This window comes from Eleutherodactylus coqui, chromosome 1 (genome assembly GCF_035609145.1).
Source record: "Eleutherodactylus coqui strain aEleCoq1 chromosome 1, aEleCoq1.hap1, whole genome shotgun sequence".
Lineage (NCBI taxonomy): Eukaryota > Metazoa > Chordata > Amphibia > Anura > Eleutherodactylidae > Eleutherodactylus > Eleutherodactylus coqui.
The window spans coordinates 150101206-150120105 of record NC_089837.1 but is presented as its reverse complement, the minus strand read 5'-3'; the positions used below and the strand labels follow the sequence as shown (position 1 = coordinate 150120105).

The window sequence follows — 18900 nt, the reverse complement described above, 5'->3', positions numbered from 1 at the left end:
ATTGGCGTGTTAATGGGCCTACGCTAGCTGTTTGCAGAACACAGCATGTGGTCTGAGCTCTGCACACAGCTCCACTGTTCTCCCAAGGGCTGTTGGCAGAATACAATGTAATCTCCAACTCACATGCAGAACACAGCATGCAGTCCCTGTTATCTTCTCTCCGGCTGAATGATGAATTTTAAGCTCACCTTAACATCATCTTTTAGCCGAATAGTAAATGATGGTAGCGTTTACACGCAACAATTACAGCTCATATGCCATTGTTTGAACAAATTTTGAGCGATCATCGTTATGTGTAAATAGGCCTTGAGTTTTAGAAATCTACTCTGCTTAGCAAATAGTAAAACAGATAAAAGAGTTTTTATTTGATCTTCTAAACATATATTTAACTATGTAAGCCTTAACTAAGCTCAGTAATGCTTATAGATTACCAATTAACGAACCTGAAAAGAGCAAACAACATGTGACCAGAGAGAAATTCGTCATTGTACAATAATAGAGAAATTGTAACAAGTTATGCATATGTATAAGTCAGGAGCCCTCTAGCCTCCTTTTCAATGTATTTGTCTAAAAGGATTATAAATACTTAGGCTTGTTAACAAATAAAGGGAATCATTTGCAATTTACACGAATGCTGTGTGACCTATGATACATTGACCAGCTCGTACTTAACCCTGATTTGGAACACAGGAATATACCTGTATGTGCTCTTTGTTCTAAAAGGACCATGAATTTCTCAGTCTTTATGTCCGGAAACTAACAGTATGGAAAGCTTTAACCCCTTAAGGACATAGCCTATTTTGGCCACAACGTTGCACTGACTTTGGGGGGATTTGTATCTCCACTTTTCAAAAGCCATAACTTTTTTATTTTTCCTTTAACATAGCCATATGGAATGTGTTTTTTCTTTACGTGGCAAACTGTAGTTTTTATTGGTGCCATTTTTGTGTACATATAATGCATTGTAAAACTTATTTTTTGAGGGCAGGGAGAGAAAACACATGAATTCTGCAACAGTTTTTTACAGAGTTAATTATTATTATGACAATACCAATATTATAACTTTTTTTTTGTTTTTTTAAATTTTGGATGATTTTTTTTTTAATTGGTGCATTCAAAGTCCCATAACTTTTTTATTTTTCCATGGACTGAGCTCTGTTAGGGATTGTTTTTTGCATGAGGAGCTGTAGTTTTATTACCATGTGTACCATATTGTGGTACATACAGCTTTTTTGATTACTTTTGCTGTGTTTTTTTTCAATCAATGAAGCGAGGAATGTGAGTCCAGCCAAGAACCACATATTTTTTTTCATTTGTTAGGGCAACCCCTATGTTGGTATTGGTGCATAATATAGAGCTGTATTTATTTATTATTAATTGCAGGGGATGCATGCTAATGGGATTCTACTACATCTGACCATTCTTTGGCTGTTAATGAGAGAATAAGGGACTGTCATCTATCTTGAATTGAGATTATTAAGTGCATACACAGTGTTGATATTAAACCTTTAGGTCCTTGGGATTTAAATATACCTATTATAGGGTATTTCAAAATTTGAATTGAAGTGGAGGTAAACCGGGCATTTAGAGCATGGCGTAATTGGAAGTATTGAAACACTTGAAGTTGAGTTTCTTGTAAGTCCTATTTTTGTTGTGTTCCCCCTCCCATACCCATAATGAACAAATAAAGAATATATTAAATTCTGTTGTGTTCCTCCTCAAAAAAAAACCCCTTTCATTTACACTTACAAAAAGACAAGTTTCAAAACGATTATTATGGTGGGTCCTAGGAATCGTGCAGTGCTCAACTGTGTGTAAATTAATATTTACTTTGTTTTCCTAATAATGCTTTATATAACCCACAAAGATATGAAATACATATGGTGTCCAAAATGAATAACGGTCTACTAAAGCCCGAATAACAAAAGATAAATATATGCGGTATAATAAGTTTATATTTCAGCACAATCAAGTGGCTGTCGGTTCAGTAACAACGAACATCATAAGAAACTCCAGGAACAGAGGTACATTAAAAATCCAGTTAGTTACTTGTAGTGAATTTCAGCGCTTTTTTCAACATATTTATTTTCAATAAAAGACATCAACATTTGTTAAAAAACACACGGTCATTTATGTTGTATAAATTATATGGCTCAAGATTCTTCTGAGGGGGAAAAAAATCAAACAGGTCCCCCGTGCTATACCTTCTATGTAAGTGTAGAAGAAAAAAAAAAGATCCCAGTCATTCTGTTTGTAGGGATAATTAGTAAGTGTATTTTAGAACCCCGAAAGTGTTACTTTGTTTGCACATGAGAACTTGTGTGTCACTTGTTGTGGTCCCACTAATGGCTTCATGGAGCATCATTCACAATTTCACATTTCCCAGTTTAATTGGCCCCCCCACAACATACTTTGGATAGACAGCCTCAGTGAAGATATAGACACATATCTTACAAGGTAGCTGCTGTAGCTGGAGAGAATTGAAGTTTTACAATTAAATATTTTTAACAGTGATACATTGCATTTTATATGTTATTGTTTTCCTTCAAATACCTCTCCAGTAGATCTAGATCTTTTAGATCAGGGGTCCCCAACTCCAGTCCTCAGGGACCACCAACAGGTCATGTTTTCAGGATATCCTATGGTAAGACACCTGTGGCAATGTCTGAGGCACTGACAATAATTACATCACCTGTGCAATACTGAGGAAATCCTGAAAACATGACCTGTTGGCGGTCCCTGAGGACTGGAGTTGGGGAACACTGCTTTTAATCAAGTAGTAGAATATTTATACCTACAACATTACATCAATGCTGAATGACAAGGCTAAGACGACAAATGTCATAAGGTAGTACCTCAAAAGAATAGAGGTTTCTGTTTGTGGCAGCAGCTTGCATTTCATACCTAAATACTTGTCGCTTCATTACCTCTGTCTTACAGTCTCTCTTCATTAAACATAAATGCGTTCTGCAATGGCGGTAGGTAGGTGAGTCATAATCTGAAGCTTTACCCAGCAGTAGGTGTCCATTGGATTGTATCGAGCGTATGGATATTTAGACCTCAGAGCATCTGTGATTGCATTAATAACAGGAGATACGTCCTTTACACCTGAGCTGATAAAGGCTTTCATTCTGGCAACCTGATTAGAAAAATTAATTTTACCATAATCAGCCCGTATGCTCTCTGAAGCTTGTTCCCACATAGCTTGACCACTCTTTTCCACCCCTTCTTTGGTAAATATGCCAGTAGCAGCTACAAAGTTTCCAGGCTCAATGGTAATGACTTTCACTTCCCACTTGTACATTTCTTGTCTTAGGCAGTCTGAAAAGGCTTCTACTCCATATTTGGAAACACAGTAGCTAGATCGAGATGAATTACCAAATCTTCCAAGCATGCTTGCCACGCAGACCACTCGACCTGAGAGGGATATAAAAAAATATATTTTTTGTCACAAATGAAAAACTATTTACCCTCTTAATCAGCATTTGTTTCTATTTGACAAGGCAATCACACATAGTTCCATTAAATGCGTCAATAGATTACTGTGAGCAGTGTTGTCCTCTCTGTCCTTAAAGGCGTTTTGCCATTTGTTACTATTGGTGACCTATCTTCAGGTGGGAATCTGCTGCTTAAGATCCCTGCTGATTGTCCAGGCTCACTGCAATGACAGTCCACATCAGTGGTCAGGTGGAAGTGTAATAGGTGGCTTGAATCACATTGAAATCAATGAGAGTGAAGCCATCTATTACACTTCTGGTCTGGACCAGTGGGGCAGATGTCTGCATAAGGGTAAAGCGCCTATTATACTTCCGTCCTTGTCCACGATGCGGACATCCAGCCCCACTGTACTGACATTTGATTGTCTGTGTCAGACAATCAGCTGATCGGCAGGAATTTTAAGCGCCTGATCCAGTGGATAGGTCGTCAGTGATAATAAGTGCCACAACCCATTTAAACAGATTATCCTGCAAATAAAAAGTTCATATTAAAAGGCCAAAAAAGGTTATTAGTCACTATTTCAGACTACTCTGCAATGTTTTCACCCAAAAATTACCATTTTTATCCCTTCATTCCATTTCCTTGGTTTCCTTAAGAACCACTGGTAATGCCAATCCGTGCCATCATAAATTCACAGAAATGTATACTCAAATTACCTAAAAAAAACAAACAAAAAAAAAACAGACTGCACCCTATAATGAGCCAAACTATAATATTTAGAAGAACAGAGTAACTGTCCCAAAAAGGCCGACCCCACAAATATATACTGTTTGTCTAGTATTATAACATGGAACAAGCAGTAGTTGGGATATCATATGGTATGGCGATATTGATATATGTGGTTTCATTGTAACATCAGATCTACCATTTTTGAGTTGCATCTCCTGAAAATGAGACAGTCAAGGCTGGTATGGCCAAAAGATTGGAATATTCGCAGTGCAAGCACACTTAGTACATTATATGAATATATTATAGTTCTCCTCACCATCTATTGCTACCTGAAGTGGTGGGGTAAAATCATGTGTAGTTGGGAGCCTTTTCAATCTAAGATTGGATCCATTACAATTTGGTATTATTTTTTGATAACTGATCATATCTGGCTATATATTATAAATTATATCTATTTGTGGCATCAATTATTGAGCGGAGATCCCTAATGAGTGAGCACTTTGTACTTAGGGGTGAAATGGGGAAAAAAAAAGTAATCTGTATTGTTTCATATCATGAAGGTTTGCGATATATATATATATATATATATATATAAAAAATTTTTGCCTTTTTTCGTTTGCATTTTTTCATTTTGGTGGTGGTATTTTCTATCAATACTTTCTTGATCTATTATTATTACCCTGATCTGGGTATCTAATACCTCCCCCTTATGCTGGTTTCCGTGCTGTCCACCAATGAAGATTGAGAGCAGTTTGAAAATAGGACTCTTCAGACTGCTGTGTGCTCCGTCTTCCATAGACCTCCTTTTCCTAGTGGTTCTCCAGTCTGGCTAATAAATGGGGTCCTAAGCTGATGACCCTCTCCTGTGATGTCCAAGTGTCCAGTTAAGGCATATGGAAATGGGTTGCCTTCTTAAGACAACCCTAAGCTATTTTTGAGTTGTTCCATGTAAAGTTAGACATACCGACTTGTTACAAAATAAATACACACTTTCAACGTTATTTAGAACCAAAACCATTACACAGGTACACATGTACATAATATGCACAGTAGCATAGAGTGGGGGTAAAAGTTTTTTCGTCTGCAGCTTTTCGTAACACCAGTATCACATGAGAACCTATGAAGCAAGAAACAATCAACACTGGTTGTTTATTCAAAAGGGAAACGTTCTGGGAGACTCCTGCAGCAGAGGAATAAGTGGATCATGTTCATGGAAAGGCTAATCATGGACATAGAATATAAGGAAATGTGTTGATAGTACCTCTGGTTACATAGTGTACAGTACACATTTATATTCAGTATAAAGCAGTTCACTAAGTGGTTTCACACTGCTATCTCATTTTTAAATACGCTAACAAAAGTTGTACCCGCAAATATGTTGGCCAATTGTATATTCTCTTATGAATTCACAACTTCCTTTTGTAATTAATTTAAGAGCACCTATAAATAATGTAATCCTACAAAGACTGAAACTTAGAGGCTTAAAATACTTTAGTTCAGTCACAGTTCTATTATGGGGAGACAGGATTGTGACGAAAGCATGCCCTTTATACTAAAAGGTCTTACACCCACCACCTTTTTACTTCAAGCGGAGATGATTAAAATACACTTTCAGTCTGAGTCAGTCACTGCTTTTACTGAATGTATTGTACACCTCTTTTGTCTGTTTCTAACAAAAAAACAGGTCAGTTTCATAACTCCTTGCTAGAGACAGGTTGCACCTCACAAAAGACAGAAAAGCATATATTTGGTGGGCGCCTTGCTACACTCATCAGGAGAGCTTTAAACTAGAACAATATGGGAAGTGAAGTGAAAGGTAGGGCAAAAAAAATACAGCAAATTAATGCAATTAACAACTTTGCTATTAGAAGTGGAAAGAAAATAAGAGACACCGATCAAACTAAAATGTTTCTACACAAAGGCACAGAGAATGGGAAACAAACAAGGAGAATTGGAGCTACTAGCACAGGAAGAGAATAGAGAAATATGATGTCATAGGCATCACGGAAACTTGGTGGGATGATACACATGATTGGAATACAAGGCTTAAAGGATACAACTTATTTATAAGAAACAGGCCTAATAAAAGAGGAGGAGGTATTGTGTTGTTTGTTAGGAAAGCATACATTTCTACGGAGATTCAAGCTTCAGAGCATGGGAGTTCTGTAGAAACTGTTTGGGTAAAAATACAAGGAGAGAACAACAGAAAGGACACCGTTGTAGGCATTTACTATAGGCCACCTGGACAAGCAGATGATATGGATGAACTCTTTCTATATCAGATGGTCCAGTTTTCAAAACATTACGACATAGTTAAAATCTCCCATTATCACTATCTAGGCATTTGTTAGGAATCTCTCTCAGGCAAACGTAATGGATCCAACAAATTCTTATCCGGTCTTGCTGACAACTTTATCTTCCAAAAAAGTAGAAGAGAAAACAAGGGGATCTGCTATCTTGGACCTATTTCTTAGCAACAGGGAGGAAATGGTTGAGGAAGTAAGGGTGGTTGGTACATTAGGAGGCAGTGATCATGTCATCATTGAATTTTCGATAACAAGGGGAGGGAGACCTGAGAGAACTCAGACTTAAAAGTTGGAATTCAGAAAGACAGGTTTTAATGAACTTAGAAAGAGGGTAGGAAGTAGATTGGGAAATAATGAGAAATGAGGTTCTCAAAGCACAATCATTAGCAATCTAAAGGAGGAAGAATGGGAAGCATTTAAAGAGACCAAGTGTTACGGCACTCTGCCCCCCAAGCGCCAGGTGGGGTGCCCTGAACTTCCCGCACCCCACTGTCCCTGCCTACTTGCCTCGGCCCTGGCTAACCCCAGGCGGACAACTGGGCGGCGGTCCCTGCACTGGCTAGGGACCTGGCGACTACCTAGGTGGAACTAACTAACGGGGGACAGAGTGCCGACAGAAGAGGCAGGTGGAACAGACCAACAGAACTTAAAAGGCAGAGCAGGGCTGGAGATAGAGCTCACAGGCAAACTGGAAGGACACTGACTAGCAACTAGAACAGACTGAGACAGACCTGACTAGAGGCTAACAGAACCAATAACTGGCAGTGAGCTCAGGTCACTGCCAGCCTTTTAACTTCAAGCCTCCGCCCAGGGGTGGAGAGTGGGAGGAGCTGACTCCCCCACTGTTGCATATGGAAGGTGGGGGAGAGCGGGCGGCACCCTACGGGCGGACACGCCCACGACGCCGCACGCTGGCTGCCCCACACCGCCGGGAGAGCCCCGACTGCCGAGCTCCGGGACGCCGGAGCCGACATCGGAGCGGCGCGCGCCGGCCGCGGGACCCAGCGCCGCCCTGCATGGTAACACCAAGATAGATGAACACAGAACTTAAATACATGCTAAAAAGTAAAAAACATGTTTCTTCCCTGTGCTATTGGGGAAAAAATAATCCAAGCTATCTATAAGCATAGGGGTGGTGAGGGAACACTTAGATAATTTAAATGAATCTAAGTCTCCAGGTCCAGATGAATTACATCCTAGGGTACTGAAGGAAGCAGCAGACGTAATTGCTGAACCACTCACCGTAATCTTTGAAAATTCCTGAAGAACAGGACAAGTCCTGAAAGGTTAGAGAATGGCAAATGTTGCCCCCATCTTCAAAAACGGGAAAAAGGTGGACCCAGGAAACTATAGGCCTGTGAGCCTGACTTCTCTACCAGATAAGATCTTTAAATAAATGATTAAATAGCATGTATGCAAGAACTTGGATGAAAATGGAATAATTAACTACAGCCAGTATAGGTTTGTAACAAGTCATGCCAGACTTGTCTAATTTCCTTGTATGACAGAATCACTGATTGGGTTGATCAGGAAAATGTGGTATAGTATATCTTGACTTTAGTAAAGCATTTAACAAAGTATCTCATAACATTGGGCTAAGCAGCACATGCAAAAAAAACAACTTGGGTATACTAGTAGATCAGAGACTGAACATTAGTCAACAGTGCGATGTAGCAGCAAAAAAGGCAAACACAATTCTGGGATGTATTAAGAGTAGCATAGAGTCTAAATCACATGAGGTAATTATCTACTCTTCCTTAGTCAGACCTCATCTGGAATATTGTGTCCAGTTCTGGGCACCCCACTTTAAAAAAAACACATCAACAAACTGCTGCAAGTTCAGAGAAGAGTTACCAGGATGGTGAGCGGTCTGCAAACCATGCCCTATGAGGAACAGTTAAAGGATCTGGGAATGTTTACAAAAAAGAGGGCTTGGAGGAGACTTAATAGCAAGAATAGAAAGAATAGAAAGACAAGAAGCAATGGGATGGAATTGAAAGGGAAGAGACACAGATTAGATATTAGAAATAACTTTTTGACAATTAGGGCGATCAATGAGTGGAACAGGTTACCACGAGAGGTGGTGAGTTCTCCTTCAATTGAAGTCTTCAAACAAAGGCTGGACAAATATCTGTCTGGGATGATTTAGTCAATTCTGCATTGCGCAAGGGGTTGGACCAGATGACCCTGCAGGACCCTTCCAACTCTACTGTTCTATGATTCATAAAAGGACTCACCATGAGATTATAAAGCAACTTGTAAATTTAAAATCAGTCCTGTAACGAACATAAAAGGTGGAGATCCCCCTTGCCTTCAAAATAGCATCAATTTTTCCGGGTACACTTGCGCACATTTTTGGAAGGAACTCGACAGGAAGGTTGCTCCAAACATCTTGGAGAACTATCCACAGATCTTCTGTGGATGTAGGCTTGCTCATCAGAGCTTAGTGGGGGTCATATCATCACTTCCAAGACCCCCTGTTCTGTTTATATGGAATCAGGGGGTTTAAAAGTAATTTACAAAAGTTGCGACGTCTGTAAGGATAGTTTGTATCCAGTTTCAAACCATAATTTGCCTTCTGTGCTGCAGAGCAGCTGTCCTTGATGTGTTCCCTGAAAAAAAGTCCTTTGGTTGAAATAATACATTCAGACTATTGTTGCATTTCAGGTTAAAAGGTCATAATATTTAACTTACTTTTGAACCTTTGAACAGTTTCACGTTATTTACTGAACTTGAACTCTGTTGGTTTTAAAAATAAATGGAAACCTAGAGGTGTTCTAAAACTCTTGTAACTACCTTAGGAGTCAATGTCCAAACTTTTAATAGGCCTTGCAACATCACTATGGATGTAAGCCAAGCTAGAATAACCTTGTACAGAAAACTGTTTCTGGGATCTTGTCCCTCATCAGTATACAGTAGGATTTTGGTTAGATAGGTGAGAGGCCATCAGCATGAATCCAGATGGGGAAGGAGTCTTATATAGGCCATGCAATGCTCCCTGTGAAAAAACATGCATTGCAAAAACTTTGTTGTGGTCATAAATTAGCTTATAATAATGTGCAGGAGAGGACGGAGAAACTGAAGGTCCTTTTACACAGCCCGATTATTAAGCAAGAATGTTCCTCTAAATGTTTTCCCAACAACAGGCTTGTTCATTGATTTTTCAAGAGCATAATATATTCATTGACCGACTGTACATCTTCCTGCTAGTACAATGTTCATTTGTCCCAATAAGTCGATTCTCGGCTGGTTTGAAATAAAATTAGTCAACACACGTCGATCGGCGCTCATTACACAGGTCCAAGAATTTAGATTCACTGACAGATCTCCTAATGAAACTGAGTCTGCAGTTTACTATATACCATGATATGTGGAAGCTACAGAAGCCAAACCCTATCGTAAAAATGATTTTCAGCCCAAAATACAAGCATTTAAGTTAAAAGCCTTTAAATATGACCAGCTTTGCTCTTCCTTATTGTTGGTGATAGTGTGTTTTAACTTACCTTTACTTCGACGTATTAATGGTAAGAAAGCTTTTGTGACTCTTATCATTCCCCACAAGTTCACTTCTGCTATTTCTTTATAGCTGTCTATGCTTGTGAATTCTACTTCTCCAAATGAAGAGATACCAGCATTATTCACCAGACCCCACAAGCCTGCAAAGGAGATGAAATACTGTATAATGCTGAACATGAACTGTATGGTCCTGTCTCCTTGAAACATACTGTACATGGTGCCCAAGATTTCTAGTACTAGTTCAATCCACTGCTGAATCAGTTTACAAGTAACATTTAGGTATTTTTATCTCAGATTTTTATGGGACCCATACCTATCTCAAGAACTGAGGATGGCCATCCCTGGTTTGGCTGTATGAGGTGGTTGAGGGTGGTCAGGAATTACGAAAACAGCTGAGCAGATTGTTCTATAGTTTCTGTAACTCCCATAGAAGTGAATGGGAGTTACAGAATATGTGTAGTACGGTGAGCTATGCTATTTCTGTAAATTGGGAGCTGCTGTAACAGCATAGCTCACTGTGGTGTGCGGTTTCTGTAATTCCTATGCACTTCTATAGGAATTAGAGAAACAGCGTAGAACAGCCCTGCTTAGCCATTTCAGTACTCTTGGTTCACCATTTGTTATTAAATTGGATGCTTTAAATTAAGCAATGGGGACAGTGTCGTCCCAAAGAGTTGAAGATAAGCAGCTACTTCATCCATATGGCTATTTTGCTTTCCAAATGTCACCATCTGAAAGAAAGTATGACATTGGAAACAAGGAATTGCTTGCAAGCAGGTCTTTATAGAATGAAAAAAATCTTCTTGAAGGCTATTTTTAAGCTGTGCAAGTTCTTACTGACCACCGAAATATCGAGTCTACTAGATCAGCTAGGAGACTTTCTGGCAGGCACGTTGGGCCTTATTTTTTGCAAGATGATTTAATATTATTTCTTACAGACCTGGATCCTGTAACGGAAAGCTTTGTCTAGAATGTGCTTGGAGACCTCACAAGATTATATTTTTGAGACCGCTATTCTACTTGCTAAGCACTTGCTGGGGGGCCACCTTTCCTAGTGATATACTACAGTGCATCAAAGATAATTATAATGGAGATCCTTTCATAGATAATACTTCCAAAGACATGCATTTCATTTTCAACGATGAAGTCTGGACCTTTGGTCATCGTCTCTGGTCCTAAGACTGCTCAATTGGAGGTTTTGTGTCGATCTCATGATTCTACATCTGCAGGTCACCTGGGAGTACATAAGACTAAAGAGCTAATATCTTGTTTCATTTGGTGGCCAAGATACCAAAATGATGTCCAGAGACATGATTCATCTTGACAGAAGAGTACTTGAAACAAGACACCTCATACCTCACCTTAATTCCTTCAATGCGTTAATATTCCATCTGCTTACATAGCATACCTGACAATGTGATTTCTGACTGTCCAGTTGACTTCTAAGTTCTGGAAGAGTTTTTTTGCCTTCTTGGGGATTGAAATAACTAATTGTCTGCCTTCCATCCACAGTCTAATGGTCAGACGGAGCGTACCAACCAAACTTTGAACAGTATTCACGGAGCCATCTCCAGGACAATTGAGTTTGACATCCTGCCTACTGCGGAATTCGCTTATAACCTTGCAGAGTCCTTTTTTTAGGGTTCATACCAGTTTGATTCCTAAACTCCCTATATCTTCTTCAATTTATGCCATTATTGATAGGCTAACTGACTCCACATTCAACATGTACCAAAGGAATAAACTCTGTGCTGCATACAATAACTTCAGTGACACAAAGATATCTTCTTCAATTCTTTATATAAGGATCATCAAAATTTTGCAGCATCAACATAGGTAAATTCACCCTTGTACTCAAAGTCCATAAACCCAGGTTTCTAAAAAAGCAGTACAATAAGCATGGGAACATGTCCCCACACTGCACTAGCAGCAACTATGTTTCAGGGCTCCTCTCTCTATCTGTTAGGGCTCATTCACAGGAGCGTGTTCCGCGTGCATTAGCGGCGCGTAAAAAGATCGCATCTAAATAGAACCAATGGTTTGTTATAGAAGCGTTCATACAAAGGAATTTTACACAAGCAAAACTCTCACACCTGCAAAAGATTGGACATGCGAGTGCAAACTCACATATCGGCTCCGAGGTGCATGGAAAGATAGGACATGTCCTATGGGAGCCTTGAAGGGCATGCACCTCGGATCGTCTGAAGGGCTACTTCAAGTAACTTGAAGTAGGCCATTCACGAAGTCTTTTACAGTACTATAGCTGCAATCTTTTCTTGCGGCTATAGTGCACAAAAACAGCGCTCGTCTGAACAAGTTCTTAAAAACAAATAGCCATATATTGAGAAAAGGGTGGCTTTACCTATGCTAAGGTTGGAAAACATTGATGAACGTGTTGTAGGTTAGTCAGTCTGTACACATAAGAACTTCAAGTAAAGTTAACCAAAACTCTGCTTGAAGCCCAAGATTGATAGAAGAGAGCCGCAGATAGACATTGTAAATCTTGTCCTAATAAGGTAGGAGATAAGGTATAACGCTCCACAAAAAAACTTTAAAGCTTAAAGTACCTTCACTCAAACTGGATGAGAAATTCACTGGACCATTCGAGATTGTGCCCCAAATTAACCCTGTAGCTTTTTGCTTAAAGCTTCCAGATTAAGGATTCACCTTTTGTTTCACTCTTCTCTTTTCAAGCATTTTGTGGAAAATCCATTCTTGTGATGTGACTCACCCCTACCAGATCCAGTTTTAGTTCAGTGAGAACAAATATATATTTTGGAAAGTATTCTGAGCTCTAGGATTTTTGGCAACCAATTTCAGTACATGATTCAGTAGTAAGGCTATGGTGCAGAAGACAACTCATGGGTACCGGTGAGGAATATTAATCCTCCACTGCTAATAAGGGAATTTCACTGTCACTACCCAGACAAGCCTGGTTCAGTAACTGTCCAGAGAATGCTCTTTGAGAGGGGGGAGTAGTGCCAGGAACTGAACATGCCGGGACTTAAAGCCTGATCTTTCCCACTCAGTTTGTAGCCTTGCCATTATGCTGTCCGAAGCTCTGTTGTTCCAAAAGTAGTTCAGTTCTGTGGTTCGTGTATCTTGAGCTTAACTATACACTCCACCTGCTCTGTGACCAATCACAGTTGTTGTTGCTCTATTTAAACACTACGCCTTGGATTTTCTGTGCCTGAGTATTCTGGCTGTTTATTGCCTAGTACTCATTATTATTCTACTCTCCAAACTCTGTGTACTGAACTCTGCTTATACTATGGCTAATCTTCAACTTTGTGCACAGAAGTCTTCTTACACCTGACTGCAAGTCACTCCCAAAATTATACTCTATTTCTACTTACACTAGACCACCATCAGTGACAAATAAGTAGAAAGCTAAAATATAACTTTTATTAAAACTCATAGTGGTGAAAAAAAATAAATATCAATAATCCTTTTATCCATAATGTTGACCAATGTGCTTATCATTTAAGACCTACTCTTAGGGCTCAACTCTATAACATTAACCAACATATAAAAATGCACAAAATTGACCCTCATGTTCCCTACTATACCTTTGGGCATAGACAGGGTATTCACCCCTGTACTGAAACCTGTCCCTTGTTGCCCTGGAAAGTCAAAATGAGGCAAAAGTAATAAATTAGATAATACTGTCCATAACATTGTTCAGTTTGAGATGGTTATATGCAATAATGGTTATCTTTACGTTACTGAGTTGAGCTCTTTGTATTTTGGAGGGTTCTTTACTACCTGATTGTAGGTATTCCAGATCTCACATGATAGGCACTTTGGTCAATATTATTGATATTTAATATTTTTTTTATCACTATGAATTTTTAATAATATATTAAAAGTTATATTTTAGCTTTCTACTTTCTTGTCAGTGATAGTGTGACATCTGACTACGCTTGATCTCCAACACCTGATCTCCAACTCTGTTTATACCTGACTTGATTGTGCCTAATCTTCAACCCTGTGCACCAAGCTCTGCTTATATCTCACTATGGCTGCTTCTCCCATTGGGTTCCAGACTAGAGGATCAACACCGTTACATTGACATTTTATCAATTCATGTAAAGAACCTTTTGTTTAAAAATAGAAAAGAAAAATAAATGACCAAATACTGAGGTTAGGGAGACAAAACGAGGATAGCATACAACTGAAAACATCCAAGCAAACCTAGGGCGAAGACAAAAACCTCACAGACAAAGTGGTAGCTGGGCAACTATAGAGAAAATGATACTGATGAAGGCAGGTAGGGTCTCAAGGAATAGTCAATCCAAGATTGCCAAATGTGGTTACAGTTTTTCCATTGTACAGTTAAGTATACTAGATAACTGTTTATCATGATCCACATTAGAGATGAGCGAGCACGCTCGGATAAGACAGTTCTCGAGTAACTGCATACTCGGCCGAGCATATGCTCAGGGGCGGCGGGGGCGAGGGGGGAGAGAGATCTCTCTCGTCCCCGCTCCTCCCCGCTCCCCCCGCCGCCACCCCCGAGCATATGCTAGATGGAATCCAATGCATCAGATCATAGCGTATATTGGCCGGCCGTTAAAACGGCCACCGATATATGCTCGTGTGAAAGAGCCCTTCGGCTGAAATCCTATTTAGATGGGACATTTGTTTATATTAGTATGCAAGTATTATATGGCTGCATTATGTTCCATTTTCAACAATGCCATAACAGGTCTGCCATGGAAGGAGGATTTATTGCATCTCCTTCCTTTTGCCTACAGTTTCATACAGCGGTATGTGGAGGTTTCTGCTGTTGAATCTGATCAAACATAAAGTTTGGCATGCTCCTACCCCTTCCATCTAGTTGAGAACAGTTTCATACAGCACATACGGCTTTGCATGGCTGCACGTTTCGTATGGTTCCATAATACAATGCAGCACGGTTCTTGTGTGCTTCCACTAAATCGTTGTGCTGTGTGCCCGAGGCCTCAATTACATAATATCACATGAAAGAACATGATCTTACTGCATTCACTATAAAGTGTTTGCATTGGGAATATGAATGTACCTTTATCAGAGCCTTCCAGACTTTTCTTCACAAGCTCAACAGCTTGTGTAACTTCTTCCTCACTGCACACATTCAACTGAAGCACTTTCATTCGATTACAGTGAAAAGTTTCTAGCTCCTGAGCACCTTCACCATTTCTATCCTGGAAACACAAATGTTGAAAAGACTATAATGAGTACATAATAATACATAAGAGAACACCACATTCTAAAACAAAAACTACATTGTGATGCACAAGCAAAAGCTGCTGAAGTTGGATATGAACACATTAGTACTTACATGAGTATTAATATATATCATCATAGCTTTAAGGACTGACTTGAGCATTTTATCTGTGAGTAAGCCTTCCTGGATGGGTGACATCATTTAATATAAAATGTTGATCTTGTAAAAAAATATACTTTTCAAACTCCCCCACTCCCTGTCACGCGGATACTATTCTCTAATTTCCAAAAACAAATGGCTTTATTTGGAATGGCAAGAGACCTTGGGTGGCTTCTTCAATTTTAGTGAAAAAATAGATGCTAAGAGGAAATGAGACCCAAAAGCTTACTACAACGTGACACTACTGAGCCAGTTTCAGGGTTGTAAAGGGTCTGCTGTAACTAGCTGGCAGCTTATAGAATCACATTTGGCTGAGAATGTTCCTCTTCCTTCTCTACTCCTTAGCTTTCTCTTACAACCTTCTCTCACTTTACCTGGCTCCCTACTTTACAAGCCTAATGGTTGGGAACACATGTTCTTACAAATGATCATTAAACCGATCATTGGCCCTTGTAAAGGGCCTTTTAAACAGCTGACAAGTGGGCATAAATCTTCACCCGAATGCTCGTTTCCCTGATTATCAGGCTATATAAAAGTGGAAATGAACAGTTGATGGATAAGCAAATACTCGTTTATTAGCTAATCAGCTCATTCTTATGCACCTAACTGGTTACAGTGTAAACAGGGAGTTGTGCAACCAACCAATGTTAGCTGTATGGGATCATATTAATGATTGTTCAGCCACATACAGCCAATCTTCTCCCATGTGTGAAAGGCATAAACGAGTGCTGATCAACTTGCTTAGTGGATCAATGCTCCTTTACCAATAGCTGTGGATTGTATTATGTAAAAGGGCCTTTAGGACAGTTTCTAATTTATAAATCAGGGTGAAAGGATAAATCCTAGAAAGAAGTTCTAAAGAGCCTTTATGTCATTCAACTGCCAATGTAAAAGTTCATGTGATAGGGCACCATACTGGTCAAAACGAGGAGTAAAGTATTATGCACTTAAAACAATACCAAATGCAATCTATTGGTTCATAGTGTACCACTGTATGCCTCAGATTTCATACGAAGATTCTTCCATATGAATTTCTAAAAAAGAAGCTCTGGCATATACCATTGTATGTTGTATAGTAGAGGAATTCTACCCTAGAAGTAGTGTTATGCGATGGTATGACACAGCACAACATGGTATGTCTACATCACAATATGACTAAAGAGACTTTGTCACTTAAAGGAGATGTCCAAGATTTAAAAAAAAATGTTATATTACCAAAAAACAGTACCACACCAGTCCTCGAGTTGTGTCCAGTGTTTCAGGTCCATTAACTGCCCACAAAAACTACAGATCGCCATGCAAAAAACAAGTCCTCACATGGCTATAGCAACAGAAAACTTAAAAGTTATGGCTTTAGAAAAGCGAATACAAAAATTCCCCCAAATTACTTGCATCCCTAAGACTAGCTTCACACGGGCGAGATTTGTGCGTTGCAAGATACACAAATCTTGCATGGAAATGAACCCCATTCTTTTGAATGGCGTCATACACATGAGCAATTTAGATGCAGGAAAAAAATGGCGCCATGGCCTATCTTCGGCATACCCTCGCATTGCATCACCCATTGTTTAAAATGGGGCCAGCAGCAGCATCACACTACATGCTAGGCGCACGCAAGTGCAATGCGAGGGTTCGCATTGTAAACAATGGGAAACACTTCACGATCCTCCGCCGCAGCTGTCAGCTACGGCAGGGGATTGCTACTTCCTTTAAGTGATGTTTTGATGTAAAAATGTCTTGCATCTGCAGGGAAATCACATGTTGGCAAATGAGATATTGCACTCATGGCCGTGTAAAGTTAGCCTAAAGAGTCTCCGTCACTTATGGGCTAAAAGTAGGTGACCCGTTGAGTCCGGGAATGTAAATGTTATACTTACCTTTCTTGTCGTTCCCCTAGTGCCAACACTGGAAGCCGACGCTCAATGCACTGAGTGGCGGCTTCCAGCACTGACAGTGGGGGAACAACGAGGAAAGTATAACACTTACATCCCTGGACTCAGCGGGTCACCTACCCTTAGCCCATAAGTTTATAGGGCAAAAAGTAAGTGACAGAGTCTCTTTAAGTACCAAACTAGGCTGCATCCATAAGGGGTTAAAGTAAATGGAGTTGAGCTGCACACAACCTGTAGGCAGGGGTGCTGCCATTTTGAAAAACAGCAGCCATGTTTTTTAATCATGGATAATCCCTTTAATATAGATCTCCATGTACCCTTATAGAATTTTATATTCACTGTGAGAAGATATGCATTAGAGACATCTAATGCAGGATTTAACCTCTTCACAGCACTATATAATTGTGAATAGTTTGTTGTCAGTTATATATATCTCAGCTTTCATGAATCTCACCATAACATGCAACAAGTTTTATGACATTTCCTATTCTCCTGGTTGTAAATACATGTTTTCTCTTGAAATTCAAGACTTGCCCTGTGATTAGCAAAAGCTAATGCAGGATTTAAACTTCCCAGAAAACACCGCAATAATCTGTAAGTGTTGAGGCCTCTACAAAGCTTCTTCTGATTACCAGACCGGCAATTTTACAAAGCCTCATTTTATCTTTTGCAGCTTAATCCATTTTCTCATCAAATGGTAGTAAAGTACTCCCTCCACATCTAATTAATTGCATGCATGATTAAATCGACATACTACAACATACAGACACCTGTAGCATCAAAATGATCACAGCACCCCTAAAATTAATTATTTGAGGGGTATAGCTTCCAAAATGAACTCTGAGGGGGTATTATTTATGTTTCGGAACTTCATGGTCTTTGCAAATCTGAAATGGTATGTTAAAAATTTCTTAATAAAAAGGAGTACCCAAAATCCACAAGGTGCTTTATTATTTGTGCAGCCTGTGCTTCAGCTATGTTAAAAAAGCCTGCAGATTAACGTTAAGAAATATTGAGGGTTTTCTTTTTTTTCTGATAACTCTGGCTGTGTAAAATAAAAATTGTTTAAAACTGAAAATCAGCAAGGAATTATAATTTTTGTTTAGTTTTACTTCCACTTTCTATAATTCCTAAGAAACACCTAAAGAGTTAAACTGGCTCAATGCTGTTATGATTACTTTTAGGGATGCAGTTTTTAAAATGGGGTGACTTATGGCAAGTTTGTAATCAAAGCCACTTCAAAATGGAATTGGTCCCTAAAAAAGTAGACTTTAAAAATGTCCTTCAAAGTTTGAAAAACTACAGTTAAACTTATAAGCCTTCTAACATTCTAAAGAAATAATAAACATTTCAAATATGATGCTAAGAGAAAGTAGACATATGGTAAATGTTATTTATTAAGCAGTCACTAACTTTTCAAACAATTTGTGCCTCATTGATAACCAATGTGATAACTAACTAAGCTGCAATTTACTTTATTTACCTAAAAAGGCATTTTTGTTCTGAAAAATCTCTCTAAAGTTCTGGTCACTAGGGGTCTCCCTTCCACCAAATCTGCAGCCTGTTGTATAGTGATCTTTTCTCTTTTAAGCCCCAGTTACACTGAAAGATGATCACTCAAAAATCACTCAAACGACAGTTTGAGGGCTTA

The 18900-nt window shown here is 39.2% G+C and overlaps 1 protein-coding gene across 1 annotated transcript in view; it reads right to left on the bottom strand.

Annotated features, from left to right (window-relative positions):
- Window positions 1-1957: 1957 nt before the first annotated feature.
- The window catches only part of LOC136610918 (D-beta-hydroxybutyrate dehydrogenase, mitochondrial-like), a 30296-nt gene continuing 13353 nt past the window's right edge, over window positions 1958-18900 (bottom strand). Inside the window, exons 3-5 of the mRNA XM_066590112.1 lie at window positions 15034-15175; window positions 9977-10129; window positions 1958-3417 (exon numbers count right to left, since the gene is read on the bottom strand). Coding sequence (XP_066446209.1) covers window positions 2951-3417; window positions 9977-10129; window positions 15034-15175 — 762 coding nt within the window. The 3' untranslated portion in view covers window positions 1958-2950. The remainder of the gene's footprint in view (window positions 3418-9976; window positions 10130-15033; window positions 15176-18900) is intronic.